The sequence below is a fragment of the Herpailurus yagouaroundi genome, unplaced genomic scaffold, assembly GCF_014898765.1.
Source record: "Herpailurus yagouaroundi ecotype Mexico unplaced genomic scaffold, PumYag 140, whole genome shotgun sequence".
Classification (NCBI taxonomy): Eukaryota; Metazoa; Chordata; class Mammalia; order Carnivora; family Felidae; genus Herpailurus; species Herpailurus yagouaroundi.
This window is the reverse complement of record NW_024412395.1, coordinates 78245912-78269923: the sequence shown is the minus strand read 5'-3', so window position 1 is coordinate 78269923 and position 24012 is coordinate 78245912. Positions and strand designations below refer to the sequence as shown.

General features: G+C 37.0%; 1 protein-coding gene across 3 annotated transcripts in view; it reads left to right on the top strand.

Annotated features, from left to right (window-relative positions):
- Positions 1-24012, top strand: part of SATB2 (SATB homeobox 2) — a 193590-nt gene that overhangs the window by 94714 nt on the left and 74864 nt on the right. For all 3 annotated transcript variants that reach the window (XM_040475780.1, XM_040475779.1, XM_040475778.1), the window contains 2 exons: positions 619-721; positions 21574-22046. In XM_040475780.1, the coding sequence (XP_040331714.1) occupies positions 619-721; positions 21574-22046 (576 nt within the window). The remainder of the gene's footprint in view (positions 1-618; positions 722-21573; positions 22047-24012) is intronic.

Here is a 24012-nt window from a genome sequence, read left to right as displayed (position 1 = left end):
AACACTCAGAAAGTTTTAGCTTTGATTCATTTTTGGTTGAAATACAGTGCAAGTGTTATGTTTAGTTTCTCCTGCTCTAAAATAAGCACTGTTAATTTTTTCATTTGGTGAATTTTCACACAAGTGCTAATCACACGTTTCTATAAATTATATTAATTTAACTTATTTCCCTAAATGTTGTTCTGCAGTGTGTAGCACGGATGTTCTCAGATTCTTGGCTGTGTGAGCTTGTTGCCGTTGGAAGCAGAACAGAAACATCTGAAAGACATTATCTGAATTACCGATGCTGGAGCATCTGATCTCACCTTTCACTCTGGTTCCTAAAACACAACTGTTTTTTCCCCTTGTGTTTTATCTGTATGTCCTGCCTCCTCCATCTTTGACATTGCCCCCAGTTTGGTTTTTTTGGAGAAGGCACTGTCATCGTACAAGTTAAAGAGAGAGTAAATTTGGGTCGTCGTATTTGATGTTTAATAGTTTAGTTTGCATGAGGGTGACTACTTCAGATTTAAAAGACAACGGAGTTTGGTGTGGGCTATAATCTGCCCTTTCTTATCCCCCAAAAGGAGTACTCATTTATGAAAAAAATTAACTATTATATATATTTTTCCTTTTCAGAGTATGATTTCATCCATTGTAAATAGCACATATTATGCCAACGTGTCAGCAACCAAGTGCCAGGAGTTTGGGAGATGGTATAAGAAGTACAAGAAGATTAAAGGTAAACTGACTTTTTTGTTTCGAGAGCCCGTTTTTAATTTCTTAGGTCAGTGAGTTGTTGGTTCTTTGGCGTTTATGCTAATTTTAGCTATAAGTGTTTATAAAATTATATATGATTTTTATAAAGGTAAGATTCTTAATATTCCCATCCGGAGATCCTAATTAGCTTCCTTAAAACTAAGATGATATTATGGGACACCTGGGTGGCTCAGTTGGTTGGGTCGTGATCTCACGGTTTGTGGGTTTGAGCTTCACGTCCGGCTCTATGCTGACCGCTCAGAGCCTGGAGCCTGCTTCAGATTCTATGTCTCCCTCTCTCTCTGCCCCTCCCCTGCTTGCACTCTGTCTCTCTGTCTCCGAGACAGAACAAAACAAAACAAAACAAAAGACGGTATTAGAACTAAAGTAAAATTCTTAGCATAATATATGAAGTTTATCGTTTTTACAAGACACATCTGTGAAGACCAAGATTTTTAGAAATATTTTGAAGTGGTTTATTTCAGATAGGCATGTCTATTTAAAAAACTCAATCAATAAATCATTTCCATTAATATATTAATGGAAATTTAAAAGCAGTCATTGTAGGTTAAATCAGCACTTACAGTTGCAGTACCAATTAAAAAATTGAAATGATGCTGTGGTAGCAGGAAATCTTTGCTTAGAAATGGAGTTTTGACGTGCTTATTTGGTGACAATTCCAGAGCGTGGTTAAATCAAAGGGACTCTGCAGTAAAGCAGACTTGTGTTCAAATCTCTAGCCTCCATTTGCTAGCGTGTTTTTGTGTGTTTACACAAATTACGTATTTAACTTCACCAAGGTTCAATCTCCTCATCTGAAAATTGGAAACAATAAAAGTCTTTAAATCGCTCACTAGCTGTGAGGACTAAATAAGTTAATACTGGCATAAGGAAGCCTCTTAAATAATAGCTATAATACTATAATGCTATACTGATAATTACTAGTAGTAGTACTAGCAGTCATATATTAATGTGGAATTGTGTCTGGTCCTGAAAATACAGCCTCTTATATAATAAATGGCATGCTCTTTAGACCATCCAGCCCTTGAAATGTATCAGTGATATTTTGCCTTTGCAAATATGTCAATGTTGGAAACATTCTGGTGTTCTCACCCAATTCAAATGCTATTCAAATTGAAATGCTATGAGCCCCTGAGGGGATTTGGGGAATTTTTGGGTAACATAATTGCTTGATTTTCAAGGGTCCTTCCAGTCTATATTTTGAATGATTATGACATCATCCATCATACTTTATTATAGGTATTCATAGCCTTGCTGACAGTTCTCTGCCCCCATATGAGGTTCAAATGACAATTTATGGTGGGTAGGTAAAAGTAAAAGATGAGTTTATTTGTTTTACTACCTGCAGGTTTCCTCTAGGGAGACAGTATCGAAGTAATGCTTATTGGTGTTTGAGTATTTGGGAGCTTGTTTACAAGGTTACCTTTTGACAAAATGAACTTTACATGCATTGACAGAACATTTATGATTACAAAAGACTGAGCGCATTTTATGCTAAATATCCATTTTATCAGGAAAGTCAAGATGTTGAACTACCCAGGAAGAATTAAGTACACTGAAAATTGAATTAAGATCCATTTCTCTTCCGCAAATTCTAAAATTCTTAGCAGCATTTAGATTCCAGTTTGGGCACTTGCTTTAGAATATTATTAATATTAACTCTTATGCAGGATAAGATGAATAACTCCTTCTCATTGTAAGACATGGTTGTGTAGTTCAGAAGGGTTTCTTTTCTCTAAGCGTTGTCTCTCAGTTTTTCTTTTAAAATAAGATTGTTGAAGTGTTTGAACATATCCTCTTTGGCTAAACATCAAAAGAATCATGCAGCTTCAAGGTCATTTGTTAGATCCCATTTACTTGCTGTTAGAAGAGAAAAGGAAGAGAGCGTCCTCTTTTAATAGGCTTGAGTATAATTCCAGATTCAGAAAGACTGGAAACTCTTCACTCTAGTGTTTTCAGAATTGCCACTACAGAATCCGTGTGTGTGTGTGTGTGTGTGTGTGTGTGCTCGCGTGCGCGCATGTGTTTCTGTTCACACACATACACATTAACACTTATATCTTCTACTTTTTTTTCTTCCTTTCTTAGAGATTCAATTCTTTAAGCTCTGTTTTTTTTTTTTTTCAAGATAGTAAATGCACAGTTAAATCTTAAGTGCCGTAAAAGCAGACTGAGACCTTGATTTCAATCAGGAGGTCAAGGATCCACACCTGAAGAGGCTGCCAGACACTGTGCACACATGCTATTCGGAGATGGAGCCAGTCATTGCTGTTGAAAAGTGTGTGTGTGCATGTGTGTGTGTGTCAGTAGGAGGAGAAAAGGGAAGGTTAAGGTATGTGTGAAGTAAACACAAGCTGCCGTAAAACAGTTCAAGTGGTGTTGATTCATCAACCAAGGGAGTGGGAGGAAAAACAAAGAATTCATGGCAGGTATAATGGTGTACAGAAAATAAACACCAAGAGAAGTACATTTTATTAACTTTCGACCCTCAGTGAAAAGGAAGTGTTGGACCTATACAGGCACGTTTCATCTGCTATGAATAGATGTTGCTGTGGGAGTTCCTATCTAGTAGAATCCACTTCTCATGGGAAAGGAGTGATTTTGTTTGTAAAATTTCTGTTTGTGTCCATCCATTTTCAAAATGAGAAAAAGAAGTAATGAGTTTCAAATCTGGAAATTAGTGGTAGCAACATCAGAACTCTACCTTAGGGTTCTGCCTGAGAACCCAGGAAGTCAAGAGTTCCATGGCCTTCCTTGCCCCCCTACCCATCCCATTTCCACCCCCACATTACCAATTTACATGTATCCCGGCTGATATAATGTGTAGAAGAGAATCTCATGCTAACTTACTAATGTCCCAAACTAAATGCAGCTACATTGTTAAATATGTTTCCTATTATCTGCTAATGTCTGTTTTAATAAAACAGTGGGAACTAAATGGTTGCTTCTTAATCAAAACCATGATTTCCTGACATAAGCTATGTGATTCTGTTACAAATTGCCACATATAGATCTCCTAAGTCAAATTTTTTTTCCCTCCTCATAGAAATAAATAAACAGTAAAATAATTATATACTCTGGAAGATCAAAGTAAATATGACTAAAACCTGGCAAAAATAAAAGTCCACTGGAAGGATTAAAAAAAAAGGATCAGATTGCAAATTCTATAGTTAATGCTTAAATAAATATGAGAAAAATGAACAATCAATAATTTGATATCATTAAAAACAGATGTAAAAACTATATACAAATGGAATTGTCTGAATTTTGAAGTAAACATTTTAATGTCCATTTTTTGAATTTGTTGTTATTATAGCTAAACTATTTACACTTCTTCTTTAAAAAGTCCTAAGTTAGTTTGGCTTAGCATGTTAACTTTATTTTCCCCAGTGATCACAACAAAGTACATTCTGTTTACTTTTTTTCTTTAATTTCAAAGACAATCATGGTTGACACAGACATATTTGAGTTAACATTAGTGTTAATTCAGGATGGATGGGGAGAGAGAGTTTGTATACTCTGGTTTTAAGGTCCAGAACTATGAACCTGCTTCCCAGGGAATTTTGATAATTGAATAAAATTAAGTGGGTAGATAGGGTAGTAGGTTGGTTTAGATGGCATTTTTTATTGCTGTTCATCTCATACTGTAATTGCTTCTGGCCTACATTTTACAGTGAAGAGCTCATAAGCAAGTATAAGAAAAGAAAATGTACATATTGTACAAAAGCAGGGGGAAAGAAAAGACCAATATTAGCAGTTGTGTAGTGTGTAGGAGTTTTAATGTTGGACACAAGGATAATCCACAGGCACCTGGAAATGTCATGCTTACAAAGTTATTTTCAAGAATTCTTTGGATTATGTGGAATTTAACCCTTCAATTTTTCTTTCACAAGTTTACACATTTTAATGAAACACTTATTTTTTTAGCCTAATTCTTTTATGTTAACTATTTAGATGTAAACTTCTTGCCTCATCATTTCTGTGAAACTAAGTGGCAGTTATACATGCAGTATCATCAGAAATCACACTTCTATAGCAATCCACTCTTCAGAGGATCTTATAAGAATAAGAAAGTGCCTTAACAAAGAAGGACTCATGTATTTTAAATGTGTTCTAGTTAAAAATTAATGAATTAAAAGAAAATAATGTTATGTCTACAGTGTTTTTCGTCTGACACCAAAAGCAAAATGAAGTGTCATCTTTGCTGAGGTCAATCTCAACTATTTAATGTGTCATAAGAATTAAGGGGTCATTGAAAGTTCACACAAATACTAGTGGATATTGTAAAATTATTTGTGTCATAAAATAATACCACTAGAATGAATGGATCTAACCAAACCCCATATTTTGGCCAGAAAGCAAAATTATCCTCATCACTTTTCTTTTCTTAATCATTGCTCAAGAACCCCCTGATTGTTAGTTGTCTTAATTTTATTTATTTGAACTTATTTTGCAAAATATTAAAACGCTGGGAGAAATGAGGATTTTAAAAACCAGTGTTACTTTTCCAAGCCTGGTTTATTCTAGTAATCAGTATTTTATCTGACCCTGTCTGATCTAGTCTTGCAAGATCAAACGTCCAGGCCAGCAAGCAGACAGTAAACAAAGCCCGTGAAGGGTTTCAGTAAACACAAAGATTAGATGTTGAATGAAAATTAAACTCCTTGAACTAGTCCTCTGTACTAAAGTGGTTAAGTGGGTTGTGATTAAAAGAAATAAGTAATTATGATCATTATAGCTGAAATGATATAATGTTACCACATTTAAAGCACCTCTTGTACCCAGAAATGATTGTGTCATTTACAAAGTGGTGCCTCAGAGTTGAATAGAGAAATCAATGTCCCCTGACCTGGTTCCGTAAGGCAGCCCTAGCTTAGCCATGGTGGTATCGGTGGTCAGGACAATGCCTTTAATCAACTGCCGGTACTTCTGCCTCTGCTGTTGTTTAGCTCTGATGAGGTAAAAGCAGCTTACTTTTGTCTACCTAATTTTTCTGAGTCATGAAAGAAATTTTCTTTCAGCTTTGGATCTAAATGAAGGTGTTCGGCAAGGAAGTTTGTTCCTCTGCCTGTACTGCATCTTGCTTAAAGTAATGCCAACATCAAATCCTTGACTTTTATATAAATCCTGGAACTTATATAAATTTTATACGAATATTCATGGAAATAGAAACATCACTTCCACAACCAACCACTTACTGGTCTCCCAACATTTGGAAGAACCTTGTGCTTTTTTACTCTGATAATCATTGATGTGCATTCATCAATCACTTTTAGCCTGTTTGGCTCCCCCATTAGAAGTTTATTGGCTGTGGGGCTCCTGCGTGGCTCAGTCAGGTTAAGCGTCTGACTTCGGCTCAGGTCATGGTCTCACAGTTCATGAGTTCGAGCCCCACGTCAAGTTGTCAGCACAGAGCCTGGAGCCTTGTTTCAGATTCTGTGTCTCCCTCTCGCTGCCCCTCCTCCACTTGTTCTCTCTCTCTCTCAAAAATAAATGAACATTAAAAAAAAAAAAGTTTATTGGTCATGTCAACAAGTGAAAAAATGGCGGGTGGGAAATGCCATGGACCCTACCCAAGCTCAGCTGTGGGCCAATTCCTTACTTGGATCTTAAGAAGCTCATTCTAGCTGTATTGGTAGCTGCTTCTTTGGCTTTAGCTTTGTTCTTAAATGTTCATAAATGTTAAAATGTAAAACAGTCATTTGTCAACAATGTGGTTTGTAGATTAAGAGAAACAAATTTGCTATCTGCTTATATTATTTATTTAAAAATTTTTTTAATGTTTATTTACTTTTGAGAGAGAGAGAGAGAAAGACAGAGAGCGCGCGCACGCATGTGAGTGGGGGAGGGGCAGAGAGAGAGGGAGACACAGGATCTGAAGCAGGCTCCAGGCTCTGAGCTGTCAGCACAGAGCCTGACTCGGGGCTGGGCTCCAACTCACGAACCATGAGATCATGGTCTGAGCTGAAGTCGGACGCTTAACCGACTGAGCTACCCAGGCATTTCTCTGCTTATATTATTTATAATGCCATTTTAAACATATGCTTAAAAAGGATGGAAAGGTGAAATGATATTTTTTCTAACTCCCTCCTTTCCTTCCTCATCTATCCATCCATCCATCTATCATGTATAATTAGTGTTTGAAAGAAGTAGAAGATACAGTTCTTGGTTTCTAAAGGCCTACATCTATAAAATTAGTTTGAGCATCCATTTTATGTACCTGGCAGGATTCTAAGTGGGGAACATTACACAGCCCCTCCCCTCCCTGTAAGAAAATTACAGTCACAGTTAAATGACTAATTTTAATTAAACAAATGTTTAGTGAGTGCTTCTGTGACAGGCCATTTTCAGTTCCAGAAACAGCAAGAGACATCTAGAAACACATGAGATATGTTTCCTACCTCTGGTTGTATTGCTGTCAACCTAGCAGGGGAGGTAGCCCTCTATCTAGCGAATATAGTGGTAGTGCAGAGAATGGTCCATAAGTTTTACCTGATAAGTGTTATGTTGCGGGGGAGGGTAATTTGAAAAGCAGTCCATGAGTTATACCTTAAGGACAGTGGGATTTTGCAAGGAGAAAAAGAGAAGGAAGAATATTTTAGGCAACTGCAAGTTTTGGGGCATAGATGCAGAGGTGCAAAAGAGCAGGAGTGTTTAGAAAATTATGGGTGGTTGTCCAGTGTCTCTAGAATGACAGTACATTTATCATGATACTGTCATGTAAGAGAAGTCCAGAATGGCTAACATTTGGTGAAAAAGAAACGGTAGGGCATGGCTAGGTGTGGGGTTAATGATAGCATCAAACATTAGGAAATGAGCAAAGCTTTTTTTGGGATCTGGTTATAGGGAACATTTGTGTTATAATGATGAAAAATAAGGTTGCGACCTTACCTTGGGGAACTCTGAAAGTTCAGTTGAGGTATATTGAGAATTGGTGAAAACACTCCATCATTGGGAGTGATATGATGGAAATGGTGGTTTAAAAAAGAAATTTCTTTAGGGGAGCCTGGATGGCTCAGTTGGTTAAGTGTCTGACTCTTGATAACAGCTTAGGTCATGATCCCAGGGTTGTGGAATTGAGCCCTGCATTGGGCTCCATGCTGAGCATGGATCCTGCTTGGGATTCTCTCTCCCTCTCTCTCTCTGCCCCTCCCCAGCTCATACTTTCTCTCTCTCCCTCAAAATAAATAAATAAACTTAAAAAAAGATAAATTCCTTTAGAATTCATCTAAAACTATGTGTGGGAGTGAGTGTGTATACCAGGAGAGGAGGTAGGTGGGAAGGTTAAGGGCAGTATGTGCAACTGGGAGGAAGTTGGCAAAATAAAGTCTATTGCATTCATATATGGAAGTGAAGATAGGGAAGTGTGGCCTTGGCTTTTGGTGGCAGCAGTGAGAAAGAGAGAAGTGACCAATGCAATATGTGTGTGGGAAAGAGAAAAAGAAATCAAAGTAGAATCCAAGGTTTTGAGCGTAAGTGACTTTTGATGGTTTTGACAGAAATAGGCCAATATAAATTGAGGTTGCGGGTACTTCAGTGAGAGTTGGTTAACTAGGTAGAAATATCCATTGGGCCATTCAACATGTGGAACCAGCTGACCAAAGGACAGGACTAGAGGATACATTTTGGAGCCAATGTTTTCGACATGATAGTTAAAATACCACCAAAAAAAAAAAAAAAATTCTCTAAAAAAAGAGAATGAGAACACGAGGGGATTGGAAGCTTTGAAAGGAAAATGGCCTTGGGTTAAGAAGATGGGAAGAAAGTGAGGTTTCATGGAAGCCAAGGCAAGATGGGTTACTAGTGGAGAAATGTTATCAAGGGTACCAGGAGGAGGAGGAGGAGGAGGAGAAGAGATATTTGGAGGTTCTTAGCTTTGGCAGAAAGGGGACCATAATGACATTGGAGAGAGCTATTTCTTTGTAGTGTGATAACAAGGGGAATATATATGCATCTCAGAAGGGAATATGGCATGAAAATTAGAGCAGATATTGACTTAGTCAGGAAAGGATATAAAAGCAGCTAACTACAGCATTAGGAATAAGTGTAAACTACACTCCCCACCTCCTCTCCAGTATTCAGGAGAAAGAGGATGGAGCCAATGGAGGCCAAAGACTCTGGAGAGGAAGAAGAGTGCTAAGCAAGAGTTCACAAACTAGGAAGGGATGGGATCTGAGGCACAGATGATGCTTTGCCTTTGAGAGAAAGAGAAATAGCCATATCTTCTTTAGAATCTGCAGGAAAGGAAAGGAGATGAAAAAGAAGACAGGTTTTGGAGATGGAGTGACGGGTAAAGAATGAAGCAGATCATACCATAGGTGGCTGTTGTGATTAACCATCAGTAAAAGAGAGAATGGCTGGGATGGGGATTGGTGAGGAGAATGCCTGAAATAGGTTCTGGACCAACCATATTTGGGCAACAATGGGAGCGTTGGGACCTGAACAAGGTGACATAGTTAAGGGTTTACAGTGGTTCAGGTCTCTTCAGTTAATTCTTACCTTTTCCTTACGGTATGCTTTAGATTTCTCAAAGCTTCCGATTTCCATTTGTCCTTCCCAGAAACAAAATGAGAAACTCAAAAACAAAGATAGATCTGGTGGTGCTGAATGAAGAATCTACAGTTGTGAAATGAGTTTTTGTATGTAGACCGGGAAGTGTCTAGCTGATTAAAAATCTGGTATGACTGTGTGACATCATCTTATTTGGGGGGAAATCAATGGGTTAGAATCAGAATTCTCTTGGTTTCTAGATCAATTAAATAAAAACTATTTGTTTTTCCTTGTAGGATTTACAAAGTTAAAAGCTGAAAAGCACTTATCAAGTTCACAAGGTGCTCAAAGCTAAGTACAAGTACTATGTAAGATGTTAGGTCTAATGTGATAATTGCCTGTGCTAGACATTGTTTTACAAGCTATTCACCTGACTGATGATAGGCATTCATTTCGCCTTTTTCAAGAATTTGAGATTATCTAACATAGGAATCCTGAACTCCCAAGGGAACAGACAAATCTGGACTCAGAGAATATAAGTCAGGCTATGAGTTCTAACATTGGACTTTCCAAGCTGTCATCTTTCTAAGTTTCATGTTTTATAGTAATTTTGACTTACTTTTGAATAATGCCCCTATTAGACCAAAAGTTTTTTGAAAAAACATCTCAGGAACACATCCATTTTGTGCCCTCCTCAAAAGCCCTGTGAACATAGGACTTTGAACATTGTAGGTACTTGTTTTGTTAAATAGTAATAGAATTGAATTTAATATATGAACTTATTTGAACGTATGCATTTAAAACAGTTTTCTTTTTACACATGTGATATTGTGACTAATTTTATTTGCTATCTGATGTCTTAATTGAGGAAAAATACAATCTTTGCCTTTAATTCGTATTACAAGTGTCCTTAGCAAATTAGTAATGGGTTAAAATCATTCTTTTTTTTTTCTATTAATTAGTTATTGAAGTAAAGATTTAGCAATAGTCAATTCCACTGAAAGAGACAGTAACACCTTTGTTAAGTAAAAATTAGAGACCTACAAAAAGCATCCCTTTAAGGTTTTTCCAGCTAGTTTATTGAACATTTTCCTTAAAATAATGGTCTAAGACATTTAAGTCCTGTAAAAGCAAACACAATGGCCAATGGAAAAGAATGAATTATGGGCTTATTGTTTCTTTGATTGACTTTTCTTTAATAGTCTGAATTTAAGAATTAATACACATAGAATGCCAATTGGCAAAGGGAGAATGCTCCTAAACAATAAAGTTATTGAAATGCAATTTTTTTTATTGTGGTATATTCACCTCTGAAATTATAGTTTCAGATTAAAATAAAGAACAAAAATAAATAGATAAAACTTACTTTAACCTGTACAGAGTTACAGAAATACTCAAAATGACCAATGTTATCAAACTGTGATAAAGCATTGTTTGAAACCAAAAGGGACACTAGTGTTCAGATGGGGAGGGGGAGCTAAGATTACAGTAGGCGTAGAGGTGGGATAATACTCACTTTTTCCATGGAACATAATAGGTCCTATGAGCTTTTTTTTGCCAAAACACCAAGGTGTCCGGCTTCAAGTGCTTTATGGTAGATATATATGTTTTTGTGGATCTTAATATGATGGAAAAAGGAAGTTGATAATAAGGGGAAAATACACCTAAGAAAACCAGTCATATGGTATTATCACAATGCCGGCTGGTATACTTCGCTTATGGGGCTGGAAGCATTTTCCTTCCAAGCCTTGTTTTATTAGGAGTTAACAAGTTGGCTCTGAATATCTTGCTCTAGGCAGAGACTTTGCAAGCAAGTTCTCAACCCAGAGACAGATTCTCTTTAACAAATTTAGAGAAAAACAAATCTTTAACTTTCATAGTCCTAAAAGACTTAGCTTATTTTTTCCCCCTTTTACCCTTCAGTCTTTTCAAGCTCCTACTATTTTTCTTTAATTATATTCAGTAAACTCTTCTGGTAATAGATTTGTTTGTTTGTTTGTTTTTTTAATGGTGTGGGATTTACATTTGATATATATGGAATATTAGCTTTAGCTCTGGAAATCATGTCTGTACGTGTTAACAGAAAATGGATTTTATATAACAAATGGACTTTGTACCTCAGTTATTGCCTAGAACAGAATAAATCAGAAATATTTTCAGTGATTGGGCATATATTCAGTATTGGCATAGGGGTGCTGTTATGGTTTGTCAGGGAAATTAGTGTCATGACACCTTTTAAAAACAGTTTAAGTCAGTGAAAGACTTGGGTGGATAGTATGGTTAATTAGTGATAATATGTAACCCACCTCAGAGAGAAGAGTCAAAGTAAATAGCAGGTTGAACCATATGAAATTGCTATCTTTATAGATTAAAATTAGATATTGCCAATTTCATATAGTTCAATCATATAGGAATTTATTGTGATTGCTCAGGGTTATCAGGTTCTTACCTGTATTATGTGACTATGTATACCCCCTTTTACTTCTTGTTGTTTACATGTTTCAAAGAAATACTTCATATTTACAGAGTTTATAAAGAGTACTTGCCAAAGCTCTCAATTGTGTGATTCATGTCTTTCATCAGTCAAGTGGGAGTCCATACTGATGACACTCATTTTGGGACAAAACTTTTTTGGCTTCAAGAAAAATAAAAGAATTGCAGATTCGTGAAAATAAGTATAATGAGTGTGAATTTGTATTATGATACAACTATGTATTGTGTGTGTGTGTGTGTGTGTGTGTGTGTTTACATATATATATGTATATATATATATATGACTAGAATAAATTGCTAATAATAAAATTGGGATTGAATGGAACTATGTTTTATCATCACATAGAAATGCATTTTAAATTATAGGCAGGTGTTACAGGCCCATCTGTGTACCAAACAGTTAAATTTTCTGAAGCAAATCTATAGATTGACTATGTAACACCAATATTACTCAGTACTGTATCTGTAGGCGCTGGCATCATTTCTGGCACATAACAGTTGATTAATAGGTACTTATGAATTAAAACAATAAACACGTGTGAATAATCCTATTTTAGTGATTAGCTACTTCAATTGTTGAGGAATCAGTGATTTCATCATTTTTAGAACTGACCCACTTTTTCAGTCTGTCACATCAGAAGGGTATACAAGGCATATACTAGAGGCATCAGGTTGCACCCTCACCATTCAGATAGCCCATCCATCTTCATGTTGCCAATGGGTGTACATGCCTCGTGCAAGCATGTGTGCACATACAAATAGAGCAGCAGGACTTCTCTGTAGGAAAGTAGATCTGTCCTGACTCAAATCCTAAAATTAATAATAACCACATGCCCCCAGTTGGGCATTTTAGCAGAAGCCGTGGAACAAAGGCTTTAAGGTCCCAAAGACATAGGTTTGAATGTGATTCTTTCTTTAATACATATGTGATATGATTTTTTCTGAGCTTCAGCTTCTTCAATAAAGTGGTCATAATAATATATGTGTCATACTATTGTGAGAGTTCAATGACAATGATATGTCCAGGGCTTAGGTCAGTGCCTCAGCTACTGTATAAAAGGTAGGGCTTCATTTTACCTGAAATGCCAGTATGTTGTAAAAGAGGTACATGAGCAAGATAGATATTAGAATTTCTGCACTCATCATAAACATTTTCCTATAAAGGAAATTTATTAAAAAGTATTTGTGACATATTTAGGCCCTGAGAAGTTGACTTTGAGTTATGCAGAGAAAGAGAAAAAACTAGGTTTTATTGGTCATGTGGTTTGTTATGTTTATGAGGCTCAGAGCCAGCAGCTGTAATCATTTTGAATATTTCTAAATACTTATCTACATTTGGACAGCTATTCAACCTTGAACAGGTCACCTGACCTCTCTGATATTAGTTGGGATCATTGTCTCAGAATTGGTCCAAGTTTTGGGGGCTAAGGGGTTGGGGAGCAAGGAACTTGGGGTGGAGGTTTGGAAATCCAAAGCAGTGATATATTCAGGAATATCTTTTGTATACACTCCAAGGTTTGGGTACCAATTCGAAATTATCAACTTGATTGGCAACTTTTCTACCAAGAGTGTCAGGGGCAAACCTGTGTCATACCTTTATAGAATCAACTCCAGAGTACTTTCTGAGTTGAAGGAGTCACAGAAATTTTGCCATTCCTTCCACCCCGCTTTCTTTGGCTTATATTCTTCTACCCAGGGCTTTTAAGAGAGGTTCTAGGGAATACTGGAGTGTTATCTTATTAGGGAATCTATTAGCACTCATTCATGCTAATCCGTTTACATTTGCATAAGCATCTTAATAGTTTAAGGAAAAAAATCCATAGGCCAGAAATTCCAGAAATTTCTCAGTGCAAAACCTTTTACCCAATTCATTGTATACTTTCTAAGTATGGACAGACCCCAAGAGTTATTTCACAAAAGCAACTGTGTTAAGGTTTGCATTAAAATACGAGGTTCATAGTTCTGGAAATTGTATCAGTCTTTTAAGCAGTATTGGTAGATAAACCTGCAAGAGCAATACTACATCTACCGTGAGTGTCACTACATAAACTGCTATTATTCTTGTTGCAATAGGGAGTTTGGCAAAGAGAGATGTCTTAGGAAAGTCTTAGATTCTTGCCATAAAGAGTCAAGAAGCAGAAGCAGGTATTCTGAGAAGGGAATTGTTTTGAAAATCCTAGCAGCAATTCTCTTTAAGACACTATTAGGTAAGTAACCTGGAAGGTTGCTTTAAAACCACTTTGCAGATAATCCTCCCTATTTTATAGGCAATCTCAATATCACTCAGGAAGTTAGAACCAAGGCCTTAAAAACCCCAGTTTACTCTGACACCTATCCTATGCCATCTTGCTGTGATTGACAGGTGTCTGATGTATGCTGATCAGACACTTCTCCTTTGGCTTTTAAATTCTGAGTATATTTTGGGGCATTTAGTCATGGAGTATATTTTGAATATTGAAATTTTACTAGGTTTACTTTACATAACATCTATAGCAAATAGACATAATAAAAACAATGAAATACAAGTGAGAGAAGCAGTAAACTAAAGAGGAAAACTGTGTGTGTGTGTGTGTGTGTGTGTGTGTGTGTGTGTGTGTGTGTTTAAGTTTGGACATTTTCGATGCCTTTTTATTCCCCGGGAAATACAAATAAGACATTAAACATTTGCTTTTTAAAAATACTGTAGAACATATATTTTCCTTCTTTTGGTTGATGTAAGTGTAACATGTACACATTTAGAGCATATTTTATTCCTTAAGTTTTTTTTTTCATTTTTATTATATTAACTTTTGAAACTTAAAGCTGTATTTGCGTAGCATTTCTATAAGTTTAATTTCAAGAATTGTGAGATTATATCATTTTATTTCCCGTCTATTCTTCTGCATCCCAATTTGAAGGCCAGAATATGAACTATTAAGCCTCATTTGGAGAAACTGAACAGCAACATATCCCTGTGTATACTGTGTGAGGCCATGTGATTCTGTATTGATAATGAATTCTTTTGAAGTATAGGAATTATTTTTAAAAGTGATATGATGTAACATGGCATAGTGACTTGAAAACAAGAGAAGATTGCAGTTCTTTAGGTGACCTTTGAGAAACAGCAGATGTTTGTCAGGGTGTCTTAATCAGGAAGTTTTGAAATGGGAAGCCTAATCTGTTAATCATAATTATACAGAGATTTTCTGAAACTTACAGTAGTGCTTTGACAAAGATCTTTCACATAGATACTGATCATCTAAACTTTACTGATACAATTCTGAGATAGTAATATTTTTCCTGTGGTAAGACTGATGTCCAGAGAATCTCCACCTTGCCCCACAAGGAGGCCTCACAGCTAATAAGAGGTATGGATTTGAGTACAGCTTTTTAATACCAGGTCCAATCAGTATAACATTTATCATCAACCAAAACTAAAGATTTTTCACAGATAATAAAATTTTTTAAATGGTTATTTATTTTTGACAGAGAGAGAGAGAGAGCATGAGCGAGCATGAGTGCGGGAGAGGCAGAGAGAGGGAGGGAGACAGAATCTGAAGCAGGCTCCAGGCTCTGAGCTGTCAGCACAGAGCCCAACGTGGGGTTCGAACCCACGAACTGTGAGATCATGACCTGAGCCAAAGTCAGATGCTTAACCGACTGAGCCACCCAGGCACCCCAGATAAATTTTTTTAAATGCTTATACATTTATAATATAGTGAATGTTAAGTAAGATTAGAGGAAAAAAAAACAGGACAACAGACTGACAGTTAATAAGTGTCTGGTGTAGCCTCAAAGACAACAGTATAAAAGCAAAGACAACATAGAACAGTGAGTCTCAAACTTTAGCATACATAAACATTACCCATCTCAAAAGACAATCAGGGGCACCTGGGTGGCTCAGTTGGTTGAGCGTCCGACGTCGGCTCAGGTCATGATCTCAGTTTGTGAGTTCGAGCCCTGTGTTGGGCTGTGCTGACAGCTCAGAGCTTGGAGCCTGCTTCGGATTCTGTGTCTCCCTCTCTCTCTGCCCCTCCCCTGCTCACACTCTGTCTTGCTGTCTCTCAAAAATAAATAAACATAAAAAAAAAGACAATCAGTAAAAACAAAGATGATATAGATGTTGGTGCTTAAACTTTTGTGTATGTAAGAATCATTGGAGAGATTCTGATATGGAGCCCATGAATTTGTATTTCTAACAGTCTTCCAGGTGATAAGGATTTTGATGGTTCAAGGACTATACAGCAGAGACCTGAAATACACAATGTATATAAAACATAAGTATATATCAGGGATTTGTTATAATTAAATACTTGACTTCCTGGATATAATGTAAAATCGCTTGAAATAAAATGAGATTTTTGCGGGGCGCCTGGGTGGCTCAGTCAGTTAAGCGTCAGACTTCGGCTCAGGTCATGGTCTCGCGGTTCGTGAGTTCAACCCCCTTGTTGGGCTTTTAATGACAGCTCAGAGCCTGCAGCCTGCTTCAGATTCTGTGTCTCCCTCTCTCTCTTCCCCTTACTCTCTCTCTCTCTCTCTCTCTCTCAAAAATAAATAAACATTGAAAAAAGAGATTTTTGCACCAAATATCTTTTAATTGTAATGTAGATTACTCCATGGGAGGAGTGTGACTTTCTAGTCTGTGAACAACCAGTCGCAGCCAGCAATCATGGCCGCTAAATAGCTACTGTTCATATGGTGCTCTTGGTTAGAACATCAACTCTGTGAACTTGGGGAGGCTTTAGGAACCCCTCCAGTTCTAAAGCAGGGCTACAAAGGGCTTTCCTACTTCAGAGTTAAATGGAATCCCAGAAGCTGAGGGAGTGGTTAGATAATGGTTTCGCATTCCCTAAATTCAGTCCCATAAAGCTCAGAGGAATCTGTATGATATCCTGGAACTCTGAGTTCCTCAGAAACCTGAGCTGACTCCAGATCTGAACTGTTCACCTGCAAGGCCCCTAGACGGAGACCCTTTCCCACAGGTTAGAAGAGCTACAGAAAGCCTCTAAAGCTACCAGGTATAGAAATATTTCAGCTCCACTTGCCTTGACAGTTCTTCAAGCCACATCCTACTTAGAAACTTGAACTTGAAGGTGGAGGTATCATTCCTTGCCAGGCACACAGATCACCTTCAGGACTTTGGCAACAGTAGAATCAAATTCATTGTGAATTAAATTACAACTCTGATTCAAAGCCCTAGAAGTGGTGTGTTTTATGTCTCTTTAATAAGTAAGCAGTTTGGCTCTATTGAGAAGATTTTTGGTTGTGAATGTGAACATTGCTTTCATCATCAGAGGCAGGACTACCATTTATCCTTCACTTTTTTTCAGGGTTTTTTTTTTTTTTTTTTTTTTTTTTCCCATAGCTAAATATTGCAGACATTGAGATGGACCCTCAGAGCCAAGGTGTTGTCTCTGAATTTGGTTTAGTTTAAGACAGACTTAATATTATGTTTCCTTAGAGTAAAGAAAAAAAACATAAAATCACATACTGCTGTTAGGTCTACACCTCAGCCATTGTGATTACTTTCAAATAAATTTAAAAAGAAAGGAAGAGAGGGACACCTGGGTGGCTCAGTCAGTTGAGCGTCCAACTTCAGCTCAGGTCATGATCTCACGGTTCGTGGGTTTGAGCCCCACATCAGGATCTGTAATGACCACTTAGAGCCTGGAGCCTGCTTCAGATTCTGTGTCCCCCTCTCTCTCTCTGTCCCTCCCTGGCTTGGGCTTTGTCTCCCTCTGTCTCTCCAAAATAAATAAATAAATGTTAAAAAAAGAAAGGAAGGAAGAGAAAGGTAGAAGGGGAAGGAGGGAGGGAAGAAAAGGGAAGGAAGGTAGGAGGGAAGGAGGAAAGAAGGAAGGAAGGAAGGAAGGAAGGAAGGAAGGAAGGAAGGAAGGAAAATAGAAAAGAAATAATGAATGTCCAAACTCAATTTTTAGATGGAGTCTTGTGCATTGTGATGCTCCTCAGACCTTTTTTTTTTTTTTTTTTTTTAAAAGCATTTGTCTTTCACCTGCTGTGGCTTTAGAGGCTAAAATATTATTATGATATTTTTATGAGAGTGGTAGAAAAAAAATGAAAAAGCTTTTCAAATTTAGAAAAATCTGTACAAATTTTTACTGAAACCATTTACTGCTCTGGTCAGTGGAGATGTAGCTTGTTGATGAGTATTTGATTTTTAGGCATTCTGAAAAGTGAGGATGATGATTTTTTTTCTTTGTTACTTTTTGTAATGTTTATTTATTTATTTATTTTTGAGAGAGAGAGAGAGAGACAGAGAGAGAGACCAGGGGAGGATCAGAAGAGGGAGGGAGAAACAGAATCCAAAGCAGGCTCTAGGCTCTGAGCTGTCCACACAGAACCCAACACGTGGCTTGAACTCAGAAACTGTGAGATCATGACCTGAGCTTAAGTCAGAGGCTTAACCAACTTAAGCCACCCAGGCTCCCCTTTGTTCTTTCTCTCCTGGCTTTTATTTGTAGAGCTATCAGGGACTGAAAAACATCGACAAAGGTTCTTCATTTGACCAAATTTTACTCAGTCTTCTAAATCTTCTCCATGGCCCATCTGTGCATTTCCTTGTAAAATCCAGTTTGAGCAAGAACCCTGTTAAGTCAGTTTAACCTGAACCCCCACCCTTGATATCTGATCACCCCTCCATATCTAATTGGGTTCCTCATCTCCTGTCATCCCCCTCAGGTGATGTTTGAACACCCTGGCATGTTTTTGGCAAAGAAGCAGGTTAGGTCAGTTTAGCCAGAACTCCCCTTACTCCTGATGTTGCCTCTTAGTAATTTTCCATCCACCCATCCCTACCTTGCTCTTTGTCTATAAATTCCCACGTGTTTATGCTGTTTTAGGAGTTAAACCCCTTCTCTCTCCCCCACTATAAAATCCCATTGCAGGCATCCCTTTACCTACTGCGATGGTCCTGGATGAGGTCTGCCTTACCACCTAATGAGTGCCACTGAGTATTTTTTTCTTTAACAACTTAAGGGGTATCTTTTGTCTTACAGGCAACGTTTTAAGACTCGTAGTCTGTGGGCAGTGTCTGGTTTTCAGAAATGTTTTGTTTGGTGTTTATTGCAAATGGATTTAGTTGCCAATGCTTGAATAATAGGCACTATCATGTAATAATCCAGATTTTCTATTTTCTTGAAAAAAAATCTGAAGAAATGACAATATGATTAAGACAAAAACTGGCTGAGGCAAGGTAGTGTCTGCTTCCTCTGGACAGGGCAGGCTTTCTCTTACTTCCCCTTGTGCCTCTGCGGTTGGCTTCTCTGGCTGTTTTCCTCCACCTGGAGGTGTAGGCCTTTGCCTTTGCAATTCCTTCATTATGGTTCTCTAAGTACCTAGTACTTCATGGTGTTACTACGTGTCTGTAAGGACACTTCCACAGTCCGGTTTTTAATTATATGAATTTCTAAGGATCTGAGAACTCATAAGAAAAGGAACATACTATGCATAATCTTGAAGGAATATGGAATGACATTATTCAGATTCGTATTGCACCAATTCATACAGGTTTCTTGGAGCTCTGACGTTAATGCTTAATTGTGTGCATAATTATAACACTATAATTGTGTGTCAGTAGAACTTTTTGTTAATGATGTGATTTAGATGTATTTCAAGAAAGTAACTCAATCAAAGTTGAGTTACTCAAATCAATCAATTAAGCCATTGAGAAATGAAAATACTGAAATTTTGGAAAATTAGCTTTTGGTCAAAGAATGCATGCTATAAGAGGATGGTTCTATATATAAGTAGAAAAAGAAATGGACAAGAGTTTTACATCTTAAGTACCTGAGCACATAATTTAGCATTTTAATTTGCCTTTATTTTGGCTGAATTCAAAAGGAATTAAACAAAAATGAACCAAGTGTCTACTAGGGCCAAGTATTTCTGTCTATGAAGTACAATTTTACTCAGAAGCAGTCCATGGTTTCTGCACTTCTTTTAGTAAAGGAATCATAAGAGTGATTCCTGTCCTAGGAAAACTGTGTTAGATTACCCTTTGAAGGCTCTCAACCATGTGCTTGGTTTGGTTTTAAGATTGTATACCTTAAAGTTTAATTAATACAATGACTGAAAAATGCTTACATTTAAAGGATAAGATTAACATAATTTGTTCACCTTGAACGATGTGAAGGAAAGATGAATACAATGATATGAATTACATGGAAAAGATTAAGTTAGCAATTGAGACTTTAAAGAAGTCTGAGGTAAACTTTACTTACTTGGGGGTTCATAGGAAAGTTAAGCAATCACTTTGCTTTTTTAAGCAAAGCAGTAATAAATACTGTATATGTCTCAATATAAGGTGATCCCAAGACACTAATGTTTATTTCCCCAAATGAGAAGTTTTGAATATATAAAATAACCATTAGGCATATGGATAATGGTCAAATATTTACTTATATTTTAATGTATTAACTTCCACCTATGTATATTAAAATCACATATTACATAGAATATTAATTAAAAATACTACTTTTCTCCACCCTTAAAGTTCATGTGATTTGGCACTCATGTCTCTGCCATTACAGAACCCGTGTTTGGAGTCACCTGATTTTCTAGCACACACCATTTCTGTGAAAGTTCTTTTTGAGACTTAGTACTTTTTTGATAAAAATATGATTTTGACACTCTAAACCATATACCAGACTACAGCATCATTTACGTAATAATGGGACAATTATTTTTAAAAATTTGTCCTGTGGGTGACTACTTCTGATTTCCAGCATGTAACCATCTAAAGTAGTGTTCTTTAAAGTCTTAATAGTCTTTTGCATGATCATATCTAACATTTGCAACTATAACAAATAATTACTAAATCTGTTTGGAATTTTTACTTTAAAAAACAGATACTGTTAAGTTACATCTGCAAGGATTTAAAACTAGGAATGATGGAGGTTGTTTCAGCTTAAATGTGTTTTCTCCAAACAAACCTTTGTTTTACATAATAACATAATACAGAGATTTAGATAAGGATTTAACTATGAGGTGATTAATTCACTCTTTCCTGGGAAATATTCTTGGGAGAGGAAAAAATTCTGCCTCATGCTTGAACATATATGATACTCACTTTCTTTTACTTCTGCCTTTCCAGGTTATTCCTTAAATCTTCACTAGTAAAGTGCAATAAAATGTAATAAGGTAGCTATCCGGGGGGTAGCGGGGAGGAAGCATCTTATTTAATGAAAAGTCAAGAAGATGTTATAAATATTGTTTCTAACTTATCCTTGTACATAGAACAATCATTAACATATCCAATTTTTACAGAAATATTCCTATACCAAAGATAGCAAGTGAGTAGATAAAAGGATATACTTCATGGCACATATTTTCTATGAGTGTTCCCATAGTTGTATAATACTTATTGTGTGAGATTTTTATTAGGAGGTAGCAGTTAATTTGGCAGGAGATGTTGTCCTTGTCATTTCCTGATAACCATGAACTACACCATTAACCACAAACTACAGAAGATGAGAACAGCTGGTGTTTTTATAACAGAGGGTGATGAGGGAGATGAGAGAGCTTGGGAATACGAGAGGATTTAGAATTGATCATGCTTAGTGGTTTCTGTCTTAGTTATTCAATAAAATGCCTACTTTTAGGAACTGAAAAAAAATGAAGTAGTAAATATTATTGCTTTCATATCACCTATGAAAAAATTATAACATTTTTCAAGGAAGGAAAACTCACTTTTACTCTTGGGCTTCCAGCTTCATATGAAAAAAGTTTATGTCATTAATATACCAAAAATATGATAATTTTGTACTGCATATATTAGCAATAACTTGCACCAATGAAAATAATGATGGATTTTCATTTTTTATCTCTTAACAGTGGAAAGAGTGGAACGAGAAAACCTTTCAGACTATTGTGTTCTGGGCCAGCGTCCAATGCATTTACCAAATATGAACCAGCTGGCATCCTTGGGGAAAACCAACGAACAGTCTCCTCATAGCCAAATCCACCACAGTACTCCAATCCGAAACCAAGTGCCCGCATTACAGCCCATCATGAGCCCTGGTCTTCTTTCTCCCCAGCTCAGTCCACAACTTGTTAGGCAACAAATAGCCATGGCCCATCTGATAAACCAACAGATTGCCGTTAGCCGGCTCCTGGCTCACCAGCATCCTCAAGCCATCAACCAGCAGTTCCTGAACCATCCACCCATTCCCAGAGCAGTTAAGCCAGAGCCAACCAACTCTTCTGTAGAAGTCTCTCCAGATATCTACCAGCAAGTCAGAGATGAGCTGAAGAGGGCCAGTGTGTCCCAAGCTGTCTTTGCAAGAGTGGCATTCAACCGCACACAGGTATGCTTAGCATTGCACATGATAGTTGGTGGTTGAAATGATACTAAGGACAGAATTGTGACATCTTCTTTATCTCTTCAAAAAAACTTTATTGATCCCAGAGCACACAGAATTAACTAGTGATCCTTAGCTCAGGAAATACTTGATACGTGCATAGCCATAATTAATTAATTTCAGTAAATAATGAATATCTGTGAGCCCATCACCCAACTCAGGACCCAAAACGTTACCAATGCTTTGGGCCTATGTGCTCCTTTCTTTCCTCATCTTCTCATCTGCTTTTCCCCAGGTATAACCCTGATTTGAATTTTGTGGTTAACATTCACTTGTTTTTTAAAAACTAGTTCTAAAACTACTTCTGTACGCACAATCTATTTACTTTGTTTTTGAACTGTATAAAAAGAATATCATTGTATGTCATAATTTCTATAATTTTTTAAGTTTTTCAAAATATACAAGTTAGAGTTGAGATATTGATAAAGTGGGGGTGGGGGGAGATACCTGGGTGACTCAGTTAAGCATCTGACTCTTGATTTCAACTCACTTCGTAATCTAATTGTTCATGAGGTTGAGCCCCGTGTCAGGCTCTGTGCTGACAGTGTGGAGCCTGCTTGGGATTCTCTCTCTCCCTCTCTCTCTCTGCCCCTCCCCTGCTTGCTCATGTTCTCTCTCTCTCTCAAAATAAATAAACATTAAAAAAAAAAGATATTGTTAAGGTGGTAATGAATAATTTACTCATATTTTTCAATATTTTGAGGTAATTACATGCCAATATAATACCAAGCAATAAAAAGATAAACAGTTTATTTATGTAGATCCTTTTATTGAGGACCTCACCTCAGAGTTTCTGATTCCATAGTCTGGGGTAGGACCTAGAAATTTGCATTTGTAGCAAGGTCCCAGGTGATTCTGATGCTGCTGGTCTGGTAGCCATATTTTGAGAACCATTAATTTGGTCCTTACATGAGTAACAAGAAAGTAAAAGTGCCAATCTCAAGGAGGTAATGACCTAGTAGTAAAAAAACCAAAACATATTCAGATAACAAAAGTGTGAAGTAAGGTGAGTGGTGTAGGAGAATAATGATGGTTGTAGTGGGTATCTATGGGGAGCTGGGGGTAAGGAATACTTATAGTAGGATGAATATAGTGAGTCTTGAAGAGGACAGTAGGTTTAAACTTGATCACCCTACTAAATGCAAGGCAGGAAGCTAAGCTCAGTGCAGATGCAAAGATGAAAAAGATCATAGGCAAGCACCATATGTAAATACCTGACTTGAATATTAAGTTTCTGGGGATTGAGACCTTGAAGGATAAATAGAATTTAACAGGCAAAGATGGAGAAGAAGGGTACTTTAGGCTAAAGGAATTAACAAGAAAAGTGCTGAGTCAGGCATGTGTGGGAATAGTTGGTAGTTGATAGCAAAGCTAGATAATAAAACTTAAATGGGGAAATAGATCAAAAAAGGTCTTAGGGCCATGCTAGGAACTTTGAACCTTATTTAATAGGCACTAGAAGCCATTGAAGGTCTCATGTAGGAATATGCTATAATCCAATAATCAGAATTGGAAGATCTTTTTCTCTCTCATGATAGCGAGAAAGTAGGAATATCATTTAGAAGGCAGCCATAAATATCCAGCTGAAATGTGTAGAAGTTCTGAATTAGGCTGGTGGTGGTGGGATAGAGAGTACAAAATCAAGAAGAATTGTGGAAGTAAAATTGACAGAAAGTGCAACCACCTGAATGGATAAAGAGGGATGGACAATAAAGATAATGCCAAGGTTAGAGCCTTGTGGCTGAGAAGAAATCTGTAATTATTTAGAGAGTCAAAAAGAACATTGAAAGAGATAGTTAGAATAAGTTTAGTGATTATTTTGGATCAGGCTATTTTGACTCCAAAGTGCTGGCAGATCTTCCTTCCTTCCTTCCTTCCTTCCTTCCTTCCTTCCTTCCTTCCTTCCTTCCTT